This window comes from Mastigoproctus giganteus, chromosome 12 (assembly GCF_048544385.1).
Source record: "Mastigoproctus giganteus isolate SK-2022 chromosome 12, ASM4854438v1, whole genome shotgun sequence".
In the NCBI taxonomy this organism is placed as follows: Eukaryota; Metazoa; Arthropoda; class Arachnida; order Uropygi; family Thelyphonidae; genus Mastigoproctus; species Mastigoproctus giganteus.
Window position 1 is genome coordinate 173,452,251 of NC_143586.1, and position 24,630 is coordinate 173,476,880.

At 37.5% G+C, this 24,630-nt stretch overlaps 2 protein-coding genes across 4 annotated transcripts in view; one reads left to right on the top strand and one right to left on the bottom strand.

Annotated features, from left to right (window-relative positions):
- LOC150077601 (very low-density lipoprotein receptor-like) overlaps positions 1-2,048 on the bottom strand; it is a 269,423-nt gene extending 267,375 nt beyond the window's left edge. For both annotated transcript variants that reach the window (XM_090386228.1, XM_090386229.1), the window contains exon 1: positions 1,925-2,048. In XM_090386228.1, the coding sequence (XP_090242354.1) occupies positions 1,925-2,012 (88 nt within the window). In that variant the 5' untranslated portion in view covers positions 2,013-2,048. The remainder of the gene's footprint in view (positions 1-1,924) is intronic.
- Positions 1-24,630, top strand: part of LOC150077602 (1-phosphatidylinositol 4,5-bisphosphate phosphodiesterase delta-4-like) — a 298,832-nt gene that overhangs the window by 26,236 nt on the left and 247,966 nt on the right. The window contains exon 2 of one of the 2 annotated variants that reach the window (XM_090386233.1): positions 10,280-10,447. The gene's annotated coding sequence lies outside the window, so the exon portion shown is untranslated. Of the gene's footprint in view, positions 1-10,279; positions 10,448-18,854; positions 18,945-24,630 lie in introns of those variants that run through there. The other variant, XM_090386234.1, reaches the window with a different exon arrangement.

The window sequence follows — 24,630 nt, forward strand, 5'->3', positions numbered from 1 at the left end:
ATGAAACGTTGGAGGAACGATTTTGGATTATAAATACTGTATTTAATTTTTCGATTAAATTACTGTTATTTCCATTACAATTGCTACATTTAAATATTTACAATATAGGTAATCCGGGCTTGTCTTCTACTACTGACTTAAATCAATTTTTTTTTTTTTTTTTTTTTTGTTTAAGACTTATTTTTGTTAAAGGTAAAAAAATAATAAATAAAATAGTTTTTTGAACTAAAAGATATGGGTAGCAATACCTTATTTTAGTTAAAATTAAGTAAAAGTTTTGGAAGAAATTTCCGCAATGCTAAATTTATTCTTTAGAGTCGCAACCTGATACAGATTTTATAGGTCATCTTGACGTCACATAATATCGTTATTTGTGGCGGTGACGAACTGAGCGGCTGTAATAGACTATACGCACATCAGTCACGTCATCTGAACCTTTAGTGAGGATATTCGAGAGCTCTTCAGACAAGCTTTAGTCAGTTCCACTTGCTTCTATAAGATACAGTGGGGATTTTGAGAAGAGCTTGCGTACCATTTTGAGTTTCCATTACATGTGGTAGGCAAAACTAGCACCCTCAATAAGACAGCAAACTTTCAACCGCTTACAACATTTACGTTTCCAAAAATACGTATTTCTGTACGCTTACTTCATCAGGTCTCATTGAATGTTAGTGTTTAAGTCTTTTACAAATGTACTTCATTTGTTTTATTATATTATATGAAGTTACACGGTGACTGTATCGGATTATCTCGCTTAAGTTCGAATTCTCTAAAACGTTAAGCGAATAGCAATTTCCATACCCTCCTATGTTATGATGATAGATGCGTTCCTTAAAATTAATAATAGCTAGAAATATAACAGAATCCCCAATTATGTCTAATGATGAAAGGAAAAATGATAGCTGAATGCTAAAGGAAGACCTACCTAATAGTGAATAGGTCTTCCTTTAGCTTTCAGAACAGCCTGGATTCTCCAACTCAAGGTTTTCAGAGCATAGCACAGGAATGCCTGTCCAGGTTCAAACAGTTCCATCGTCGTCCGGCACTAGCAGCCCACCAAAATCTAATAACAGGGTCATGCGAGTCCATAACATCATAGCCCAGGGCAGCAGTTCCCAATCGATGGTTCGCGAAAGTGTTCCAGGGGGTTCGGACTAAAATTCTGTAATGGCGTCTGTTTAGATTTACACAGGTATAAATTATAAAAAATTTAATTTATGCCGTTCGGGTCAAAATTAATATTGAGTTATGGTTTTGTGGTCACGCGACATGTCGAGCATGCTCGATAGGATGTTAGTGTGTGAGGAGGGGGGGGGGTGATTGGGTGCGAACGCGCCGATGTTGTGCCTAGTTCAGTCACGTGTCAGACACTCCGGTGGTGCACGATAATAATATTATACTGAAAAGGACTCGCGAGTCAAAGGTGTTTTTTTTTTTTTTTGATACGCGCACATGGGGAGGAGGAAAAAACTCCAATTCTGAAGTTTCATAAAATTCGCATGCGCATTATTTGAATTCTAAAAATTACCAAAAAGCGCAATGGAAGAAGAGCTCTTATTTCATTTAAGATGAATGAGAACATTTTGGTTATAGTTTCTTCAAACTAGCTTTTAAGAAGTTTCAGTGAACACTATATAATTACTTATAGTAAATAAATAAATAAAAAAAATCTTAAGTATTTTCAAGTTTATCAATATTATACTGAATAAAACATTTTAGAAAGATGCTTTATAAAACTATAATAAATTCCATATACTGTACTATACGTGCACTAAGATTCATTATATATAAAAAGATATATGTATTTGTTAATTTTATCTTTGCTAGTTTAAATCAGAAATCGATACTAAAAATGTGTGCAATTTAAAGATACCAATACAAAACTTTGATTTACTTGGCAGAGAGAGAGAACAATAAAACTTACTAGGAATGAAAGCTGCGGCAACACATATCGTTAACGAAAGGAGCACCGCTACGGCATTTCCCCACGTGCACCTGATCGATAACCGCATAACAAAAGCGATTTCCTTTAATTTCTTTTAATAACACACTTTACTCACAACACGTTTCTTACTAACCATGCCACGTTATGAACGAACTGATAAATTCGCGCACTGCCATGAAAAAAATGCTCGTCTCTGTGATTGGCTGCTTCGGCGATGACGTAGAACCACGCCTTCTTTAAAGCTACAATAACGTTCAAGGCGGGAAGCGCATGAGATGATTGCTTCTTCTCCCTCGCTCACAATTTTTTTTGTAAATTAAAACTACCGGCTTTTATCTCGCTGATTTTTCAAATTAATTCCTTATTAAAAGCTGCTAATCGAATCCGTAGTTTTAAAAGGCTACTGAAAGTTTCTACGAAAAAGTCAAGTTGAAATATAGGGAGTTGCGTGCTAAAAGTAAATGCGCAGAACGTTATGCGCATAAGGACTTTACTTGATTTTCGCTCTGTAATAATGTGAGAAGCTTTCATCAGAAACTCTAAGGAAACAGCCATAGAAGTAGAGCATAAAGCGCAATTTTTTTTTTTTTTTTTTTGAGTTATTATATGTCATTTGAAGAGGTTAATCCATTTTCCTGCTTAATAGTCGTAAAGCGAGTCTACTTCGGTTTGATGCAATATACCGAGGTGTTGCTGGATGGAAACGGCGTGTAAATAAAATAAAAAAATATATATATATAGAAAAATACACGCTTCAATTATGAAAATCTGGATACATTTTATAAAAATGTTTTTTCTTATAACATATGAAACTTAACTGATTATTCCAAAACATGAAGGCTGAATTGAATACCGATTAACTTAATGTTATCGTTGTTAATTTGCTTTCTCTAGAGAAATTTTGAAAATTTAAGGATAAATTTTGGTGTTTTCTCCCGATTTTCATTAATTTAATTTTCATATTTTAAAAAGTGTTTTAAATCTCCGCATAATTTTGCTGGATGTAACTTACAGAATCGGACGTTTGTGTGTAATTCAGAGATCCCCTTAGGGGGGCATCCAACCCATCTCTTAGTAAAAACGAATCTTTCTTATAAATATTCTGGTTGAGTATTTTAAAAAATATAGAAATTGATTGACCGGACCCGCTGGAAAAAAATATTGCCAGTTTTAAATCTGCTTGATAATAACTAATACGTTAGCATTAGTAGAGGTACATGATGCAAGAAAACAAGCTTATACAGCATCAGCCAAACCTTGTTTGGCTGATGGATATACTTATTTTATTATACAGTATTTTAATTGGGTTTCATTTGCATTGCAGTACTGTAAATGTGTTTGAAACTATATCCTAAAAGCTTTAACTGTCCAGTCCACTGCAGCTAATCGGTAACTTCTTGTTTTGTCGGTGCCGTTGGATACCCTTAGGGCGCATTTCTGCCCGAAATTTCTACCGGAGAGTACTTACAGGATATTATAGTCGTGTTTCCTTGAACACACTGACTCATGCAGACCCAGGCGCTCTACCGTTGACTCCGTGCTTAACTTGAAAGCGGACAGTGGCTGTAAATAAACAGCTCGTGATTATCATGGTCACTTGTCGGATCGGGCAATTGTACTAGAGGATTAACTGCACAAAGGACGACAAGTCAGATATTGCTCTATTTGAATTAATGATTAAAACTACCTGTGCACGGCAAGGGGTTGTGCAGGTAGACTGGCTGAATTCATTAATCCACAAGAAGACTTGGGTTAAAGCTACTTTCTCAATAAACCTTGCCTCATGCGTTTTTTACTAATGGTGATTTTCGTATGTTTTTTAATTTTTTTTAAAACGTAAAACATACTAAAAACCCCTCACTATGCTTCTAATGTTAATAAACCTCATATAGGGAAGAAAAGAACAACATTAAAGCTTAGCGACAAACTTGATATAAAAATAGAGCCGGGAGTAAAGAGAAGTATATTAATGGAAGATTATAACATTGGATCGTCAAAATGTGTTTTTTTTTTTTTTTTTTTTTTTTTGCAGTTAATAAAATTGCATTCTTAATCTCTATTTCTTTTTTAGCCTCATTTTTGCATTAAATATATTTAAAATAAAACTTTCTAGATAACGGAAAAATCGAAATAGCGGCATCGTGAACTCCGAAGGTGTCGTTATTTTGAAAGTCTACTGTATACAGCAGTACTAGGCATTATAATTCAGGATTCATAAGTCTGCATGAATAAACATGGATGAACAATTAACCTTTCCCCTTTGTACTCATGAACTCCTTGTTGACCACTTTAAGCCACTTTACATTTGATCTCCTATAAGCACGAATACAGTACAGTATATATTTAAATAAATAAATTATTTTAAATAAAATAAATTTTCTGTTTATACTTCGGGATAATCAAACGGTCAGAGGAGTTCACAAGATAGAGAGAATACAAGAAACAGCACCATATTCAGCAGTCAGGTTGAACCCCGATCACTCAAGGCACGTATACTTACGCACCCGCGCGCCTGACCACTAGGCTACAGCGGCCTTTAAATATTTTTTTCTGTTTATACTCCGGCACGACAACCAAGTCAGTATAGTTTACAATAAGTCGTCAATACAAATACTTATCGTATTTAGTAGTCAGGGGCTTGAACCCCGGTCCACTCAAGGAACGCGTGCTATGCACTCTCGCTCCTGACCACTCGGCTACGTGAACCATCCATTTATCCATAGCAGCAACTTGTCTTTAATGACATACTCTCCAATTTGTACAGTAGTCTTCAATGTGCAACAGTATCAAAATCATTCGCCGGGTGCCTTTCTAATGTTTAAACTTCAACAATTTTTTTCTCCACATTACTCTCAGTAATTAGAAAATCATTAAGCACCCTGTTACAGTTTGATAAACTTCTGGTATTCTTCTCCCTTAATCATTCATGTGTGAATGAAGATGCAAAATACTCATTCAGATTGTCAGATATCTGAGCAAGATCATCAACACTTGAACCATCGATATCAAGTGGACCAATCTGATTCATCCCCTTCCTTCTACAGTCAAGAAGCCGTTGCTGTTTTTCTTAGTATTCATTGCCAAAGATTTCTCATAATCTGCCCTTCTTTGCCTAACCTCCTTTGTGATTTGATTGCAGACTGGCTTATATCTACCATAGGCATCTGGGTCTCATTATAATTTATAGGTATCCCATGCATTTTCTTCTCTGCCATGAGTCTCATTAGCCTAAACTTTGAACAGTATTCTTAGTTGGTACGAAAAGCCTAGTAGCTTCCAAGATTAATTCCTTAAATGCTTCCCATTTAGAATTTGCTGTTGATAACATCATCAGTTGGTCTCAATGGTAAAGGGTAATGTTTTTGCTTTCGTAAAGGTGACTACAGTGGTCTCAGTTAGTTTTTAAATTCTACACAGTGGGAAATTCTACCTAGGTTTCTTTATCTGCAGATTCTTAATGCATGAATAATCACTGCTGATAATCAGATTAAGAGTATTACTCCCTCTGGATGCCTCTCGAATATGTTGCTGTAGAAAACAATCATCCAATAAAACTACAAAAGTCTTGCTAGTGTGCGAGTGACCAACCACAAGTTCCAGTCAATATCTGGGAATTTAAAATCGCCATTATAAGATAATCTGATTTACTGGCCCACTATTTCTCTGTACAGTTGTTCATTGTACTCATCAGAGTCATTAGGCGTAGACAACACTCCTACTCTCCATTTTGCTTTCCCAGTGCTTATGTCACACCGAACTGACAGAACATTGCAATGTCCAACCATGTCGACTGGATGCAGAGGACCAATTTCAGTATATCACTTAGACATGAACTTATACAAAGATCGAGCAAGTTATACGAGGAATTACAAAACTGTATTCATCTGATTTGTAACTGCATAAGAATTGTCTTGCTTTGAATGTGTAAACATGCCATGTGATAACTACGACTGATTATCATAAATACAGTGAGATCCTTACTAATCAGAATATTTAAAATTCCGGATTTATGGTATTAAGGACAAGTCTTTATTTATTTACTCAGTTGGAAGAGTACAGCTTCTCCCAGTACGACAATATATTCTAGTCGGATAACTAAAATAATAAATAGTATTTTCTACCGTACTGGGAGAAGCTGTACACCTGTAAAGTATAAAGAATTTTTTTTTTCTGTATATAATGTTTTTTTTTTTGATATGTCTACTGGCCTGTCTGGTGACTTGCTGCAAAGACAGAGCTTGGTAGTATTACTTGAATATACTCATTATGTGTACATGTTGTGGTCAATGGTATAGTAATTTAGCTAACAGGAGGCGTAGAATTGTTGTCTGCGGTGGGTACGGTTGTTTTCCTGAATGAAGAGCCAACCATCTAAATCTTCTGTTAAGAGTTGGGCTGTAGTCTTCGTTTTATCGATATTTGTTTACCAGTGGGAACTAGTGGATCTACCCTCCACAAATACTGACTAAAATGAAAGTTGTAGCGTTCAGTACTGACGAAAGCAAAAACACTTCTTGAAGCCACAATCTCCGATTCTTCAAAATACATGGAAATTCTGTCGGGTTTCACTCTGATATTAAGTTATGCATCAGCTGGAGCAGTCCAGGTTGCACAGACTAACATCTAGACTAGTCTAGATTAAAATAAAAACTAGTCCATGCAAACAGGACTTGTACACGGGTGCATGAAGAAGCAAAATCCCCAGACAAACCAACTTTCCTCATCTCTTTTCCCGAATTGCAGATTTTAAGACTTGCAAAATATATCCCCTGTTATTGTGACTTTAGGTGCAAGGTAATCAATTAATAATAATCCTTTTGTGACCCACAAAATTAAAGCCAATGTTCTTCCAGCTCATGGTAGTCTTTTCAGGGGTCCTTTGTGTTTTCACTGCATGCTTTCAACTTGTGATTCGGGATTACAAAAATATAGCTGAGTTTCATCACCAGTCACCAAATGGGATAAAAATCTATTTGGATTAGCAAGAATTGATTTTAAATTCTCTTTTGATGTCTACACTCTGTTTGTCATGAATGGAAAGGTTTCTGGGAACCTATCTTGCACAAACATTGAACATTCCCAAATGCTAGCGTGTGTGTTAAAAATCTTCCATGGAAAATGAAGTACTTTTCCAAGTTCAGGCACTTTTAATTCCTATCTTTTCTACCTTGTTCTTCGAACTTTATTGACCCCATGGTTCCAGGGTTATATAATTGCAATCGTGCGACCCGACCATGGAAACTCCTCCTGACCCTGAATTAACAGTTTGAAGAGCTATTCCAGCTAAATCGCAAGCAAAGGTTCCAGAAGTTAAATTGGATCAAAAGCTTTTTTTTTTTTTTTTCTTTAGCATATCCGTCTACGGACAAAGTGTACAAAGAACATAGACATCATCCTTCGGGCTCTGTCTTTCTTGGGGAAAATTTACTACACAGTCACCAGTTTACTAGCAGTATATGCCGAATTGCAATTCCAGTTTTCGGACTTCTTAGCAATCTGTATAGCTGGTTCGAAGTCTAAATATTCAGTAGAACCTGCAGAAGTTTTTCTGGCCTTCGCATTATCCCATCAGATTCTTGCCTATATCGCAGAGCTACACGCTACGGCACTTGCTATATATAGGCCCTTAGTGATCACGGTTATTTTTTCCATATAAATAAATTTTATTTTTATACTCCCGGCCAACCACTTAAGGTTAGATAGTGCCGTACCTAGATACGGGCTAACCCGAAGGCCACCCGAGAATGTAGGGGGCCCGAATTACATGATATTTTAATATTTTTTAAATATAACAAAAAATAGTATTCTTGATATAATACTATTGAACGGGTCAGTGCCTTTGCACCATGTTTTGTTTGTAGTGAACTGTCCAAGACGATAATTGACATCGTTTACACCTTCACAACTAGTGGCAGGGTTATTGCAGTGCTTTCAATAAGTAACGTTTCACCAGTGGAGAAGACTAATGTTACTTATTCTCAGCGGATACCACCACCCAGACAGCACCGTTTGAAGCTTTGGCTTACTCATCGGTGGGTGGGCAGGTACCTTGTTGCAATAGTGACAACCCAGTTTTGAAGTCGACAATATGAGAGATGCATCAGGCATCTCTCATATTGTCAATATAGAATACAGGAGGTAAATATGAATGAAACCATATTGGGATCAAAATCTGAAATATAAACAAAATATGATTAGAAAAGTGCACAGTGACTTTCCGAACACCCTGTATAAACTAAGGCGGTTATTTTGCAAGAAACTACGCTTAAGATTCACTATTGGACGGGTCAGTGGCACAAAAAATGGTGCAAAGTCACTGACCCGTTCAATTGTGAATCTTAAGCGTAGTCCCATGCTTCATGCAAAATAATCGCCTCAATATAATACTGTACTTTCATTGTACAAAAAAAAATTCAGTATGGGCTTATTTATATTACAGTAAATGATTTATTTTATAATCAGATGTTAAAAGAAGTTAAGTTAATTTTTGCCTATTTTTATTATTTAAACATTTTTAATGCAACAAAAACCAATAATATAATGCAGCTACCCATTAACCCCAGGGGCTCACACCTGGTGAGTATGGGCTTGGCACACCCAGGGTCCTCAGCTGGATATCATCATTCTTCTCTTTCTTGGTGATTTCCTTCTACTTCTCTCTCTCTCTCTCTCTCTCTCACACACACACACACACACACACACACACAGGGTAACTCAAATTCTTTTTTTTGGCTGGTGCAGCATAAGCCTCAGGCTTCCTTGCACCATATGGCTAATAATAATAATAATAATAATAAATAATAATTTCAAACGGTTCACTTTCATCGAAACGCTATCCCATTGATGCGTATCACCGACGGTTTTTAACTGAGCATCGTTTCAGGACCTTAAATGGCGAAAAACTTAGACTTGGTTGATATACTCTGGGGAAAAAGACACTTTCTGCTTTTACTGCAAATTATTTTGTCATGCAAATATTCCCTTGAAAACTACTGGGTTCCGTTCTTGGCGTCATTCACAAGATGGTTTAAGCTCGCATGAGAACTCTCAAAATCATAAAATAAGCATGCAACAGTGGATAGAATAAAAGCTGTAGTTAGTCGAATAAAATTATGGATGTTGTAAATCAAAATTTGATAGAAAAAAAAAATGGAGAATGATTTTGGAACGAGTAATTGAGAAATTTTTAGCTTCACGAAATTTGGCACTGAGTGGAAGCAATGAAAAATTATTTGTGCCAAATATCGGAAATTTTTTTAGGACAAATAGAGTACAAGCAAGAATTTTACAAGAAAATGGAGCTTTTTATGTTCCGTGTGTCGCGCATAATTTAAATTTAGTTGTATCTGATGCAGCACATTCTTCAACAACAGCACAATTATTTTTTGTAACATTACAAAGATTATGCGCAATATGCACTGCTTCGCCAAGTAGGTGGGATATTTTAAAAAAGCATGTACAGATTATTTGAAATCTCTACCAGAAACAAGATGGGAAGGAAAGATAAAAGCTGTCGAAGCAGTACGATATCAGTTATGGGATATTACAACTGCATTAAATGAAATCAAGGAACAGGCCAAAGGAAAAGATGCAAAATTGCAGTCTAAAATACAAGGTTTGTTAACAGAAATTACTTCTTTTAAATTTATTATAAGTGTAGTTGCTTGGTATGAAATATTGAGTATTATAAATAAAGCCATGCAAAGTAGTAATTTTGGTATGAACACTGCAATTATATTGATAGAAGGTGCTCTTAGTCAACTAAAGTCAACTATTCTGGGCCAACAGAGGTACTGCACTGGTCAGAGGTGCCGATAATCCATTACTACTGTACTGCGCAATGGTAAACTTTGTGGAACGAAGAAGAGACAGGCAAACTGCGTCAGTTAAAACTGTTCATGGCTCAACTTCGGTTTATCCAAAGAATTTAGATAGTAAGTTATTCATGCCCAGCTTCGCATGACATAGCTGGCTTTTACACTTTCTTGTTGAGGCTGCCGATATATGTTGAGGCTGCCGGTATACTCTTGGAATGCTCACATTTTAGAAATAATGTGCCTCATTCACTGCTTGTAAACATTTTTCTGACCCCTTTACAATGTGTTTGAAGCATTTTACTTTTAAGTATGAACATGTACCGGTCCATTTGACCAACTTCAGCTTTAACGACTTTATCTCACTCCTTAAATAAAGAAAAACACTTATTGGTGATTGTACATATGACAATTGTCTTTTAACTGTGAAGTTGTTTTGTATTTATTATTTAACATCATATTTTTACCCTGTTACAAAATTGTTTAAGAAATTCGTGCTGAAATCAAATTTTCTTTAAAGCTTAAACTGAAGTTGGAGCATCGTGTCCTTTGCAGTCGATGTGTACCTAAAATGAACAATCCATCGGAGGACGGAATTATAGATATGGAAAGGAAATCAACGTCTTCGGTATAGTCGCAAACTGGACCAAGGGCTTGTGGTTTAAGCTAAAGACATTTGATTAAAATGGTAATTATTCTCCTTAACTTTTATAGCTAAACTTTTAAACTATTCTAAATGGATTTTTCGAAATCCATTGTCACTGTTTGTCTAAACTGGTTAGTAAGACTTTTTTTTTTTTTAAATGTGTCAACAATAAATATTTCTTTAAACTCCAGGAGATTCGTCTTTCCCTTTCATACTTCCGCGAGCTCGTCCTTCATACTTAACAACCCCTCCGGTATAGCAACTTCTACTGCATTTGATGGTATTTTCTCAGTGCTGCTGGGTCGGAAAAGCTACACCCAGCAAGCTTTGGGGGGTTGTGCGGTCGGATCACTTATCCCAATCCAGGCAGTCGCAACTGTGGGAAGTGTCCTGATAGGGGATGCGGCTTCTGGGAAGTTCAAGCCTTCTGGCCTACAGAAAAATTACAAAAGTCCTTCGACAGGAGGGCTGCTTCCGTCAAATATTTCCCCTGTGTCTCTTGTAACTAACAATTTGTGCATTAATTCTATAGAGTTAATGCCCTTTGTGCATTAACTCTATTTGCTGAGACATTTGCCTTTTCCATAAACACTTCCAGTAAGTGTGAGCCGCAAGAAATCCTCATTTCTGAATCGACAATAACCTGTATCTTGGTTTATTGTAAATTATATATCATTGACCCCTTCACACGGGAAATTTTACCCTGCCCGGACACTAGAAAGATTGACAAATTAATAATAGTGGAGTATATTTTAAACTCTCATACCGCATATTGAAAAAAAAAAAAAAAAATTCAAAGGGGCATTTTCAAAATGCATACATGTATCTTGCTTTACGAAGCAAAAAAAAAAAAAAAAAAAAAAAAATGCAAGTTTGGAGTTGCAGCGATATTCAAAACTTAGCACAACGAAAAAATAACCTAACAGAAGATTACTGATATCATATTTTTAATTGCGTTTTAGTGTTGAATTACATCACTTTTTTTTTTCTCCCTTTTGTACTGAAAAATGAGAGCAGCGTTCGGGTAAAAGTTCCTGACCCCTGCTCTGTCAACCCTTAGCTTTATGGAGTTTGGATATTCATTTCTTTGTCAGTATTCTGCCAAAGTCCGGTCCATGAACACTCTCCCTGTCTTCTCTTCATCTTCCCATATTCACCATCCCTTCTCAATTCATCTAAAATAGTTTTCCTCAGTCTCCTTCTGGAACCCTCCTCAACTTGTCCGGTCATCAGTCCTCACTTCTCCACGCGTATCGAATCATCAACCGTTCTGAAAGCCTCCTCCTTTCTCATTTAATCAACCATTCTCAACCCAACAGGGATCCATAATGCTCAACTGGTGAAGAATACATTGTTAGGTGCGTTGCTCCGGTTGCCTTATACGCTTCGGTCATTTGGTCATCAGCTCCAGAAACGTATGTTAAAACATTCCTAAACATTGAATATTGGCTTCTTAGGTAGTTAACCGTATCTTTCAACATCCCTTCACTGTATCAAGAGGCATTCTGTATGCAACTGTGGAGCGGACACCTTTGATGTTTGTTATCAAGGACATGTCCTGGCCAAGTCATTGACAGGTAGATAGGAAGCGCCAGTCCTATCCGGCATAATCTCGCACCCACGAAATCTGAGGCCATCATGCAATCTCTAAATCAATCCACTTTGCTTCTACCTAATCTCCTTAAAGCTTTAACAGGTTGTTCCCGCTTAATACAATTGAAATCCCGAACCAGTTTGAATTTAACTGTGAAAAATTATGCTCCAATAAGGCCTACACAACGACTATCTTGCAACAAACATCTGAATCACATTAGTCTGACTGCAACGTGATGTGAATACTCCTCTTTAGAGACACCCAGCGCGATGGACTTTTTTCACTAAACTATCAATATTTATGTAAATTTATTCTCTGTGTTGTAAATTTTATCCCCCTGGCTTGCATACTGTACAAGGGGCGATTGTAACAATCAACTGAATAAATAAAAATAATAAATCTCATCCATCCCTAATTCATCCTCCTCCATATTCACAGGTCAAACCTTTCAAACACCTATGTCTATGCTCCATAGAGTACCACATGCCATATATATATATATATATATATATATATATATATATATATATATATATCATCGTACCACTCTTATCCTTAAATTCCTCATCTCCCGTATAATATTCTTCACTTCTCAAAGCTTTTTTCCCATTACTTTTCTTATTTCTCTGCTGCTCTTTGTTCCTTCCACAATATTATCATAATATACTGTTATAACATTAAAATTAAACTCTGCTCTCTTAATTTCGTTGCTTGAGCCCAATATCTAATTTAAAACGCATAGTTAAGTTTTGTGTAGCTACTTATTTTCCAACATCTGGCTTTGTATATCTTTCTACATTGTAAATATGATACAAGAGTAGTATTCTCATCATGCTGCTCTCTTTAAGTACTATTAACACCTCACTTTAAGGAAAGTTATTAATTTTAAAGCATTTATCCTAAAGAATGCCATTCTTTAGAATAACCAACCGAATCGCTGATCATTGCACGCAGTTTCCTGGTAGGTGTACAGTGGACTGATTTTTGCTTTGGTTTGTGTTTCGAGATGTCTAATGCACTGTCCCAGAAGCCATATATCTAAAAGGAAAATTTATGTATTAAGATGTCTGCGTAGGTTTTTTTTTTTTTTTTTTTTTTAACGAACTGCTATGAATGCAACTGAGTGTTATTAGATTTTACATTCGATGTAAGTGTAAGAGGAGTTGTTGCTGAGTAAGTAGGTCACAGTAATGGAATTAAAGAAATAGGCGACTAGAGCAGGATCGGTTTTGGCGTTTAAAGAGCGAAGAAAGAGCTAGTCTTTAGAGATGGCCTTGCGAAGTTAAAACTGAAATGGTGAAAAATTGTTGGCAAGAAAATAACTGCCTCGGTTCTCAGGTAGGGGACGATGATTATGCGAAATCATTGAAATAGAATGAATAAAATGGTTCAAGAGGACGCGGTATTTTTCGTTTTAAGTAGTTTAAGCAATACAAATACAAGCTGAGGATGCTTGATAATGGAATATAATTTTCCGTTAAGAGGAACAGAAACGTACATCACTGGTTCTCAGTCTTTTTTTTTTTTTTTTTTTTTGTGCTGTACAGCATTATGTATAGTGCTACTTGTTTGACGAAAAACCCCAGTTTTCTGGAGGAAAAACCGTATTACCCTCGCTTGAGACCGACTAACTCAGCCACATTGTGAAAAAGACTCATAAAAATTCCTCGCGTCACTGACTGGATTCGAACTCGTGTCTTTTCCACCTCTGTGGGAGAACAGCGAATCTTCTAACTGGTTTACGTAAAACAGATGGCATACAGTGAATGGATGCTAGTAGGTTGACCTACATTTAGTGGCAAATAAAAAAAAAAAAAAAAAAAACAATTACGAACAGTTTATTAGAATTGAGTGCTACTTCATTTTTGCTAATATGAGTAACGACATAACATAAGTCAATGTTTTCTTATTTCTACTTTTAATTAGTACTATTTATTCGAGGCTGAGACTTATCTCAAATTGAATAACTAATAAATTTCATTTCTTGTTTTGCATAACCTGACCTGTATCTGAGTTGGGTGGCCAGAAGTTTGTCGATCGTTGTATGTAATTACTGCTATCGTTGTTTTGGCGTTCTTTCAAAGGGAAATTGTATTTATTTCCGATTAAGCGATTTACGTGTATTATCTGATACAGATCCGTCTGATTCAAGTTGGCTGACATTTTACGTATACTTTTGTCCGGCCTTTGAGTACATTCCTTCCCCGGAGGTGGGGAGTTTAACTTAGGTAAACAATTCCATGGAAAGGTGGGGTATATGCCAGTATGTGTAAATTGGGTTAGATCACGTGTAATCTCGGTTTTTTTTCATCCGAAGTTAATATTCAAGGAATCTTAATTGTTATGATAACTACAAATTGCATTGCGTGTAGTCATAAGATCTCTGGATATGATCAGTAACGGAAAGCCAATTCATCCCCTCCATTCAAGTCCAAGGTTGAAAATCGTACTGGACGAAAATGTAAATTTTTCTGCTTGTTCCTTCTTGAGGGGAAAGGTTAGAGTAGGGGAGGGAATTACAGGATGAAACTACATGCGCCTCTAATACATCTTTAGCTATAGTATTAGCATTAGCCATATAGTACAAGAAGCCACAGCCTTTTTCTGTACTGGCCAGAAAAAAAAAATAAAGTAAAGAGGATATAAGAAAATGCAATGATACGCATCCCTCTTCATGCAGATAACTATTTATTTAGTTGATCTTGGAAAATTCCCCTAGCTGTGAGCCTTACCTATCTACCCATGCAGGTAATTATTCTAATCTAATAATGAACAACTCGCTGGATAAAAAAAAAAAATAATAATAATAATAATATATATACAATCTAAAATTTTTTTTTTTTTTTCTGTAATTTAAATTCGTGAACCCTATTTCTGGAATTCTTAAATAACAATGAAATTTTCTCCTTCATTCATTTTACTGAGAAACCTCAATCAGGCCTCTTAGGTGCCTGGTTGACAAGCTCTGTAGCCCACATAATCGAAGTTTTCTCGTGCGTAGTCCTTTTGCCGATCTCGCCATGCGAGTTGCCCTTCTTTGGACCTTTTCACCAAGCTCAATTTCTTTTTTCATATTAAGTTTCCATACTTTGACACGGTATTCCAAATGCAGTCTTACAAATGTCTTGTACAGTAGGATTATGACCTTCCTATCTCTACAAGATATTGTTCGATAAATCATTGATAAGACACCAAGGTCTTTCCTGGTCGCCTGTTTACTCTGTTCAGAAAACTTCATATCTGTCGTATCGTAACTCCTAGATCCCTTTCTTTATTGTTTTTAATTTAACTCCACCAAGTGTATAATGTATTTTGGAGTTTCTATTTCCCAAGTGTAAGACCTTGCATTTTGTTGCATTAAAACATAGCTGCCACTTCTCCTACCATTCTTGCAGCCTGTTCAAGTCATCCCGAAGGAACCCTGCTTGGCAATGATCATGAACGACTCTCCCAATCTTTACGTCCTTCCAAGTTTGACATCATGCCCTTCATCAGGCCGACCGGGCTAGCCGAGTGGGTAAAGTACCTGCCCGGCAACCCAAAGGTCGCGGGTTCGATTCCCGCCTCGGGTCAAAGTACTGCAAAAACCTTGGGAGGTGCAATATGGCCACAGAAGCCGATGCGCCAACAACTACCAAATCAAAAAAAAAAAAAAAAAAAAATCAAAAAGCCCTTCATCAGTGTCGTTTATGGAAATTATAAACAATAACGGCTCAAGAACTGATTCTTACTGACCCCACTTATGCCACCACTCTGAAGAATATCCATTAATCAAAACCTTTTGCCTTGCAGCTACCCTGCAATCCATCTTAATCCTTCCAGTAATCCTAATATGTTCCAGCTTATACAATAACCTCATGTTTCCTACTGTTTGGTGTTGATAAAAAGAAGTGTTCGGTTTATAACTAATCGTTTGGATATTAATACGATAATTAACTGTATTTAGCAGTCATGCGAGTTCGAAATCCTATTAACTGAAATGCCTGAACTATTGCAATAGTTCACGAGTGCAATGGGAATGAGCAGATGGAAGAAGTATTTTCTGCGGTATTCACAACTGTTTTACGGTAGGATAATCTCAACTAAATAACGCATGCGTGGTACAGATGTTCTCGAGTATTCGTAAACTCATAATTGGTGAGCTGTTTCTTGCACTTTAATTTATTTAATTTTGGATACAGAGGTTGCCAATCGGGAACTCACACGCCGAACCATAACATCCAGAAACGAAGGAGCCAGATCAGTCTCCAACAATAATCTTTTATCTATCCATAGTAAGAGACAAGAGAAAAAGGAATTGAGATATTGGAAACATTACTAGAGCCTAACTGGTAAAGTGATGTGAAGTTAATCAAATAATGGCAACCCCGTCGCATGAAATTTCCTAATACAGTATTCTCATGAACCAAGTCACTTACTTTGGATTAAAATATAATATATTAACGACGAGACCATATTATTGTGACACTTGCCAACATGGCTTACCATGGTTTTTTTTTTTTTTCATGTTCCTGGACCATTTGGTATGATGGACTGGTCTAATTTGTTTCAATTGCCGCTTTGTTTGTCATAACTATATTGAAATTTTAGTGTTGCTTTTTTTTAATTTGAATATAAAATAGAGTTCTCTTCATCTTTAAGAATATGCTTGCAAAAGAAGTTGCCAAATCGGTGTTCTGAAACGCGAAGAATTAGCGAAGATGACCTTGTATCGGTGCTAACACTTCAAGTACTGCACTTGAAAGTAATGACCTATCGATATTTAAATTGATATTTGGGTGGTGTCGTGCGCAGGGAACACGGGAAAATTCATCGAGAAAAGAGATGCAGCAATACGGTCCAATGTGTCAGAATTAAATAACATTCGTGGTTTGGGTCATCCAACCTTGATCGATAGCAGCTGGCAGTTTGCCATAAAAACAAATTCGTCCTTCACGATTGAGTTGTCAATACCATTTACATTAGCAGGGGAAAGAAAACGGATCTTTGATATATGGCGCGCGAAAAATAACAGTACCGTACAAATTCCTCAAAGTGAGGACCTCGCTTTCTGAGTGACAGTTTTAATGTAAGTTTTCGTCTTAAATTATTATTATATTTTTCAAGGAGAACTGAACTAAACAGGTTATGAAGATTTAAAGTGTTGCGTTGACCCAATGATCATCACACACTGGGTGTACACCGGGAAACCTCTTGCATCAGATCTGGAGAGGAATTACGCTCAATCATCATCAATAAACTTAGTTCGTATATCGATGTGATAAATTTCCTTGTGAAATTATTTCACAACTTAAAGAAATAAAGGAAAATTTCGGTGTGGAGCAGCTTCAGGTTTAATGCTCGCTTTCATTCACTTTATTTTGTATTTCTTTTAACTTTCTTACTTTTGACTGTGGCGCGTTGCCATTATCCAGTGACTGTCTGATCGAGGGCACTGATGACGACAGTACTTCGTCATTCCTGCCTTCAAATGCAACCCATAGACTCAATCTGAAAGTACTGAGATTTATTCATTAACTTTTTTCAATCTGGGAAACTTGCAAATACAAAATATACACTGTCTAGTCGGTCCAAATTGAGTTGCATGAACAAAACGACACTCGCATGGAAAAAGGTTGCTGATCTCTGGTTTACACTGTTGCAACGAGAGATTGCACTCTTTGAACAGAAACTTAGATGGGGCATTAAACAGTTTTTTATTGATGTTTTATTGTGCAATGATAGGAAGCCAATTGAAGCAAAATTGAGAAAAGTTAAGTATACATTATACGGTGATAATAAGTATACAGTGATTTACCAATCAGTAAAAGAGAAAACTAAATAACAAACAAGAATTATCGAGCGTGTGACTATTAATGATCACTAGACCATAAGTTTAGTTGTCTCAGTCAAGTGCATCATAGTTGGCGGAGATCTGGGTTCAAATTACCAGGCACATTTAAGAAGAGAGAACTCATAAGATGGAGACCCTCTGTATACCACCCCATTTCTGGAGTGGTAGATAACGCGTGGAGAAATAGGCTGATCGCATTTACAATTCAATCAGTTTGAATGTTTTTGTTGGATTAGGGAGGATCTCACTTGAAAGCACCGACTGCATCGTACACTTAAATTCTATTTCGTGTTCCTGGGTAAATCGTTTGCCTAAATTCAATGCATTCTTCTGTCGTTTTTGCGTGTTTTTGGATAAAATCTTTGCTCACCTCATCCGAGACCAACTAACTTGGCCAGTGTAAAAGAAAAAAAAAAAAAAAACCCTTGCATTACTAATGGATTAAAACTTAATTTGGAGAAAAATACGGCAATTTAATTATTGTACTATCTTGTCAGGATAAGGGGAATCTTTCAACTGTAGCCGCAATAATGAAATCCTGGATGGACTACGTGTAAATTTACCAATAAAGTTTTCTTTTCAATTTAAATTTGAAGTAAACTTAAGTCATTTCTACCCGATTACTTCATTAATATTCTTTTTACACGATGTTTTTTATGATATTAAAATGAACCCTTCAAATTTCTGTTAGTAATTTACTCTTGATAAAATTGACACAGTTCACTCTGAATGTCGACAAATTCCAGGAAGAGAGCGTGAAGAATTAATCTTCGAAAGCGTGTAATAATTATTAAAATTAACTAGTCCTCCATCCTAATTTTGAATTATTCTCAATGCGATATTTTTATTTCATTTTCTATTCGTAACCTGATTTCTTATAAAATGGTATGACACATCCTGCGCTCAACCGGATGGCTCCTAATCCGATTTTTTGTTAATAATCTAGCAGAGCATTTAAGAACTTATTTCATCTAATGTCGCTGAAAGAAGCTTTCCACCAGAGTGAAAAACAAGTCACACTACTGACTTGTTGAATCGTGACATGTAGAGAAGCCAACATCGAGAGGCGTCCAGTGGAAGTTTGCCCCTCGAACAGTTAGGGACGCTGACAAGTAAGAGTTCGGTAATTGAAAGAAATAGAAATGTTATCATAATATTTACTTTACATTTTATTAATTTTATGCCAAAAAGGAATCGGGCCCGCGATGAATTAATTTCTTCTAATATGGATGTGAAGAAACCTAACAGGAAGTCCTGAGATAGATGATATAAATATATGGATGATTTAACTATCATAGTGAGATTTCTACCACAGTCTCGCTACGATACGAAATCGTTAACATATCGCTTCGTTTTTTTCCTTTAGAACCGCAAAATTCGAGTTCAATCTGGTGTGTTATCTCCGTACCAGAGTGTTTACTCTAATGTTGTTTTTCGTTGAGATATTTCCCAATGTGATTAAAAAGGAAACGCATGTTGGGTTTTAGGAGCATCAGCGATTCAGGCCATATTGCGCCACATTGTGTTTTATGTTTGTAAATAGTGCGCATTCGAGGGCCGCTTTCCATGCTGCACGGGCTAAAAAACCCAGAGTAACTCAAGGGGAAAACTCTACCCCCTCCGCCTGAGATAGTCCAACTATAGCCTCGACTGAAGAGAACTTAGTAACTTTTCAGTCACAGACAGGAATCGACTTAAAAACACGCCTAAACAGTAATGGATTTCTTAATATCGTGCATTGTACTTCCTTACCAAATCTTTTGCCCTCGTAGGTAGCACAGTAGGTATAATAACTGTCCTTCACACACCCGGTGGAAAAGACCTGGGGTTAGAATCCCGTCGATGAATGGAGGAATTATGGGCCTTCTCTCACAACGTGGGTGAGTTGGTCTCAGGCGAGGGTAGCATGGTTTTTCTCATGGAAACTCGGTTTTTCGTCCAGCGACCACCGAAAACATAATTTACAGAGAGTATATACGGAACAATATAGCCTTAGTCGCTGATGCTCCTTAACCTTACTACAACAACCAAATCTTTTGAGACCTCCATCCCCTTTTCATCGGTGATAACTATGAAATAGGCAAATATTTTAGCCTCTGAAGCTAATGAACGGTTAGCCTGGAATAAATTTCAAACGTGCTTAGAGATGATGAACAGCGGAAAGAGTTTCTGAAAGGGGGGGGGGGGGACGTTATGTGGAAAAAAATTGCCTGTAGCCGGTGTCAGGGTGTGATGGGAGAATTAATATTTTTGGGGAGGACGCAAAAATAGCCAAATGTGTGCTATTTTCAGAAATTAAGCATAGTCGACAGTTGTAACGTGCTGAATTAATGTAAATGCAAAGTGACACTGAGCTCCAGAAAACAAAGGATACGCAAGAGGCGAAACTACGAATTCTAGACTCCACAGCCAAAATTAGCCTACCGCCCCAGGCGATCTTTAAAAGCCATATCAAACCGGTTCTGCCATGGTGGTGGATCTGGCGGTATACTGTAGTAGTTTTTCCACTGAGATACGCTCCTAGTTCTAACTGATAGTTAAGACCCATCCCATCGTCTTGCGATGATTGGTGGTTGCAAGGTCAACTACATACACTGCACTCGTCAAAAATCTTTTGGAATGAATTATTTTAGAAGAGGGGCAACTTTTTTTCTTTTTTTTTGCTAGGGATAAGAATAGATAAAATGTCGAGTCTGGTGCCGCATTGGTTCCCGCGTGCAGTTAACCATGAACTGTACGAAGTTCCTTACCACTAGTTATGGCCGGTGTTCCTCTACAAGCTATCCAGGTGATCGCTTTCCTGGTGACCAAGTGACCAAAACCAACTAAACAATCACACTGCATAAACATGGCTGCCTCCGTAGCCAGATGGGCAGGAGAAGCAGTGCGAAGCACACGCTCCTTGATTAGACCGGGGTTCGAGCCCGTGACCACCAATTACGGAGGATGCGGAAAGGTCGGGGAATGACCACCGCATATCCCCGGAGCATTTGGCTTTAGTTGCTAATGCTCCAAATAACAAACAAACAACTGCATAAACACAACATTACATACCTTTCTGGCCTTTTGCAGAGGTCTGTATCATCACTGTGTACTATTGTGGAGTTGAAGTTCTGGAGCCACCGTGCATAAGATACTATACATTTCTATCACTAATTATACATTTTGTGAAGTAGGATTCGGTTTCTGTTGAAGTACGTATATTATATTTTACTAATACTTAAGTACAAAAATTCAACACTGTTATTACATGCCATTAATAACATTCTTATTAGATGGCTGTAAAGACATTGTTAGCCGGGTGGGTAAAGTGCCTGCCTGGCAACCCAAAGGTCGCGGGTTTGAATCTCGCCTCGGGCTTGGATCAAAGTACTGCAAAAACCCTGGGAGGTGCATTATGGCCACAGAAGCCGATGCGCCAACAACTACCAAAAAAAAAAAAAAAAAAACATTGTTAAGATATTGAGGAAGATATAAAACATCATAAGAAAGCAATATAACCAAATTGAATATTTTCATTAATTATATTAATGAAACGGATTATATTAATGATAATTTTATATATATTAATGAAACGGATATTTTAAAAATCATTGATTATCCAGTTGATCTTTGAATTTCCTTAAGTTGTCAGCCTCGCCTTCCCATGGAGGTAATTATTCCTTCCTGCAATCTAACTAGGAAATTTTTTTTTGGCTGATGCAGAAATAATAATATACAGGTTTTCTGTAATTTCAATTTGTGACCCTTGTTCTAGAGTCATTTACAACGGTGAAAATTTCACTCATTAATTTTTACTAATCCCTGTTAGAGTAAGACCTAAGGTGCCTGATTGCCCAGCTCCGTAGCCCACATAATCGAATTATTTCCTCATAGGGTCGCTCTTTTCCCGATCTCACCAGGCGAGTTTTCCGTCTTTGGATCATTTCGAGAAGCTCAGTGTCGTTTTACAGATGAAGTTCCAAGTGCGGTCTTACAATTGCTCCTTATATAGTGTCATTTTGACCTCCCTATCTCTACAGGCTATTATTTGATAACTTCATTGAAATGACACCATGAGCTTACCTGGCTGCCTGTTTACACTGCTCAGAAAAAATTCGTAACTCCCAGAGCCCTTTCCTTCTCTACTGTTTTTAATTCAGTCCCAAGTGTTTATTTTAGGATTGCTACTCCCTAAGTGTAATAAGACCTTTCGTTTTGTTGAATTAAACTTAGGTGCCAATTTTATGATCATCCCTGAAAGACTTTAGCGCTTATCATTAATTAATCCACAGATCTTGGAATCTTCAAATTTTGGCATTAGGCGTTACGTTATTTCGTTTGGCATTCGTCGATTTTATTTAAGAAAATCAGAAACAACGGTCCCAGTACCGATTCCTGAGGAACCCCACTCTGAAGGTAGTCATTAATCACAACTGTCTCCTATCCTGCGATAAAACAATCTTTTCACAAGATAAGAATTGCAGATAGCGCTGTTCCTTTCGAAATAAAGCGTTGTTTGACCGAATAGCGTTCACTACGACATGTCAACACACTTCAAGACGTCATCGTGTAAACACATACTCTGTTTAATGATACTATTAGCTGTTTTCCATACTCCTGGCATTATGACACTCCTAAAACCCGGCAAAGAACGTACCATTCCAGATAATTCATTCAGTTGCCTATGTAATATTAATGTATAATGTAATGCGGTTTTAAATGTGGCATATCCACTCCTGATTATCTGGTGAGAGTAGAAACAAGTACATGAAACCCCTTCTTACAATCTAGTATGGCTTCTTTGATATAGAGAAGGCATATGACACATCATGGAAATAATGAATCTTACAAGATCTTCACAAAACGGGATTAAGATGGCATTTTCCTCTCTTTATTAGAACTTCTTATCAGATACGGTATTTCTAATCAGTGTGAGATCATACCAGTCTCGAAATTTCCAGCGAGATGTCCAGGGATCAGTTTTCTGCGTGCCATATTATTCGCAATTAGGATAAACGCGATTACAAAACAACTAGCGCCGTTCATATCTAATGCAGTTTATGTGGATGATTTTAGTATTTCTTACCACTCCAACATTGACAGAACGACAATTGCAAACCGCTATTAATTATAGCAATAAATGGGCAAAAACGATGGTTACAGAGCTTTTCGCATATATCCAGCAGACAGGATATGTGAATCCAATGAACCACTTTGAATATTAGACGTAGATAGCTAGCTTTGCAATATATTTTTAAGCTTCGATCCATGCCATGTCATCCTATCTCCACAGCAGTGTTTACTCCACAATGGGAATTGTATAAGGTACGCCAGAATAGCAACCATAGTCGAGTTGGAGAATAGAAGACGGCGTTAACCGTTCATTATTTGCTACACCACCATAAAACATGATGGAAGTTTCCCCTCTCCTCCGCGAGAGGTAGCCCTAATTGTGTGCGGCGGAGCTTGGGCTCCAAATGCCCCTATACGATATAGTAGCCGTAGATACTATAAGTGTTGTGCTAGGTAGGTCTGATTCCTTGAGACTATTATTTGTGTCATAATATCTAGCTTTTAGACGGTGTGCAACGTTTAAGTCGTGGCCATGTCCAATGACTTTCGCATCGATTATATGTGCGCTCTGTGTGATAAAACACACAAAGTCGGGTTTTCGTAAACCTTGGTCAGTCTGGTAGTGGGGTTCCTTCAGCACGATCCATTCCTTCTGAGATAGTCGATTCTCAAGGATATCGACAATGGCATGTCTTTTCACCCTCATGCCATGGGTCCTGTGGCACCGTAGTGCCACGTGAGCTAAAGTCGCCTGGCAACCCGCCCTACAGGCAGTCTGATCATTCCTTCCTCTGGAAGTCCTCGCCAGGGTCGGAAGAGCATTGATTCTGGTTCGGTTAAGATCAATGAACTCCTACTCCGATAGGAGTCGAGTGCCATCGCTCACCCCAGTGGTGTTGGGACTTCATGTGCGAGTTATGGAAGGCCTTGCCGTCACAAGCCTTGAAGGAGGTTCCGCCATCTACGCTTAACCTTGGTTACGGTGTCCAAAATCGAGTTACGGTCTTTTATTAGAGAGTCGCAAAACCTAAGTTCCTTCTTGACAAGACTATATTAGGCTAACTTTCGTATGGTACAGGATGAAGAAGCTTCAAGTCCTATAAGCAGATTCCTTTTGAATGCCAAGCCCCATCCTCCACGTCAGCGTGAAAGTAACCTGTAGGCGCATCCAAGTCTGGATGGCCCTCCTGACTTGAACGTAAAGTTTGTTTAATAAACACGCTGTAATGCGTCCCAGCATTAACTTATGGTACAGTCTGGGCAAGACGTATACCCTCAAAATAAACAGTTGTGGTTTCAGGGGAGCTTTCCTGAGTCTAGTCAATAGGACACTCAGGTCGCATCCTGCACTAGTTCTACCACCCGGTGTAAAATCCACCCCCAGATACCTCCACGCAGTATCAACTGAAACAGATGGAAGTTCAGTCTCCCTTAAAAGAAATTTAACGTCCTGGACTTTGATTTTCTTCTCGCGTCCGGACAGAACGAGGGACATCGTCCATGTTTTAGAGAGGTTAATGGCCAGCCCGCCCTCCTTGAAAAAGTTGAAGGCTTGGTCCAAAATCCTCTGTAGGCCAATTTTGGTGGATCCTATCAATATCAAGTCATCCGCAAAAGCCATTGCATTTATCTTCTGATCTTGCATAGAGAAACCAATATGTGTAGGGAGCTCTTTTAAGAGAAAGTTCACCACTAAATTGAACAGCAGAGGAGATAGGGAATCCCCTTGTCGCACACCTCTCG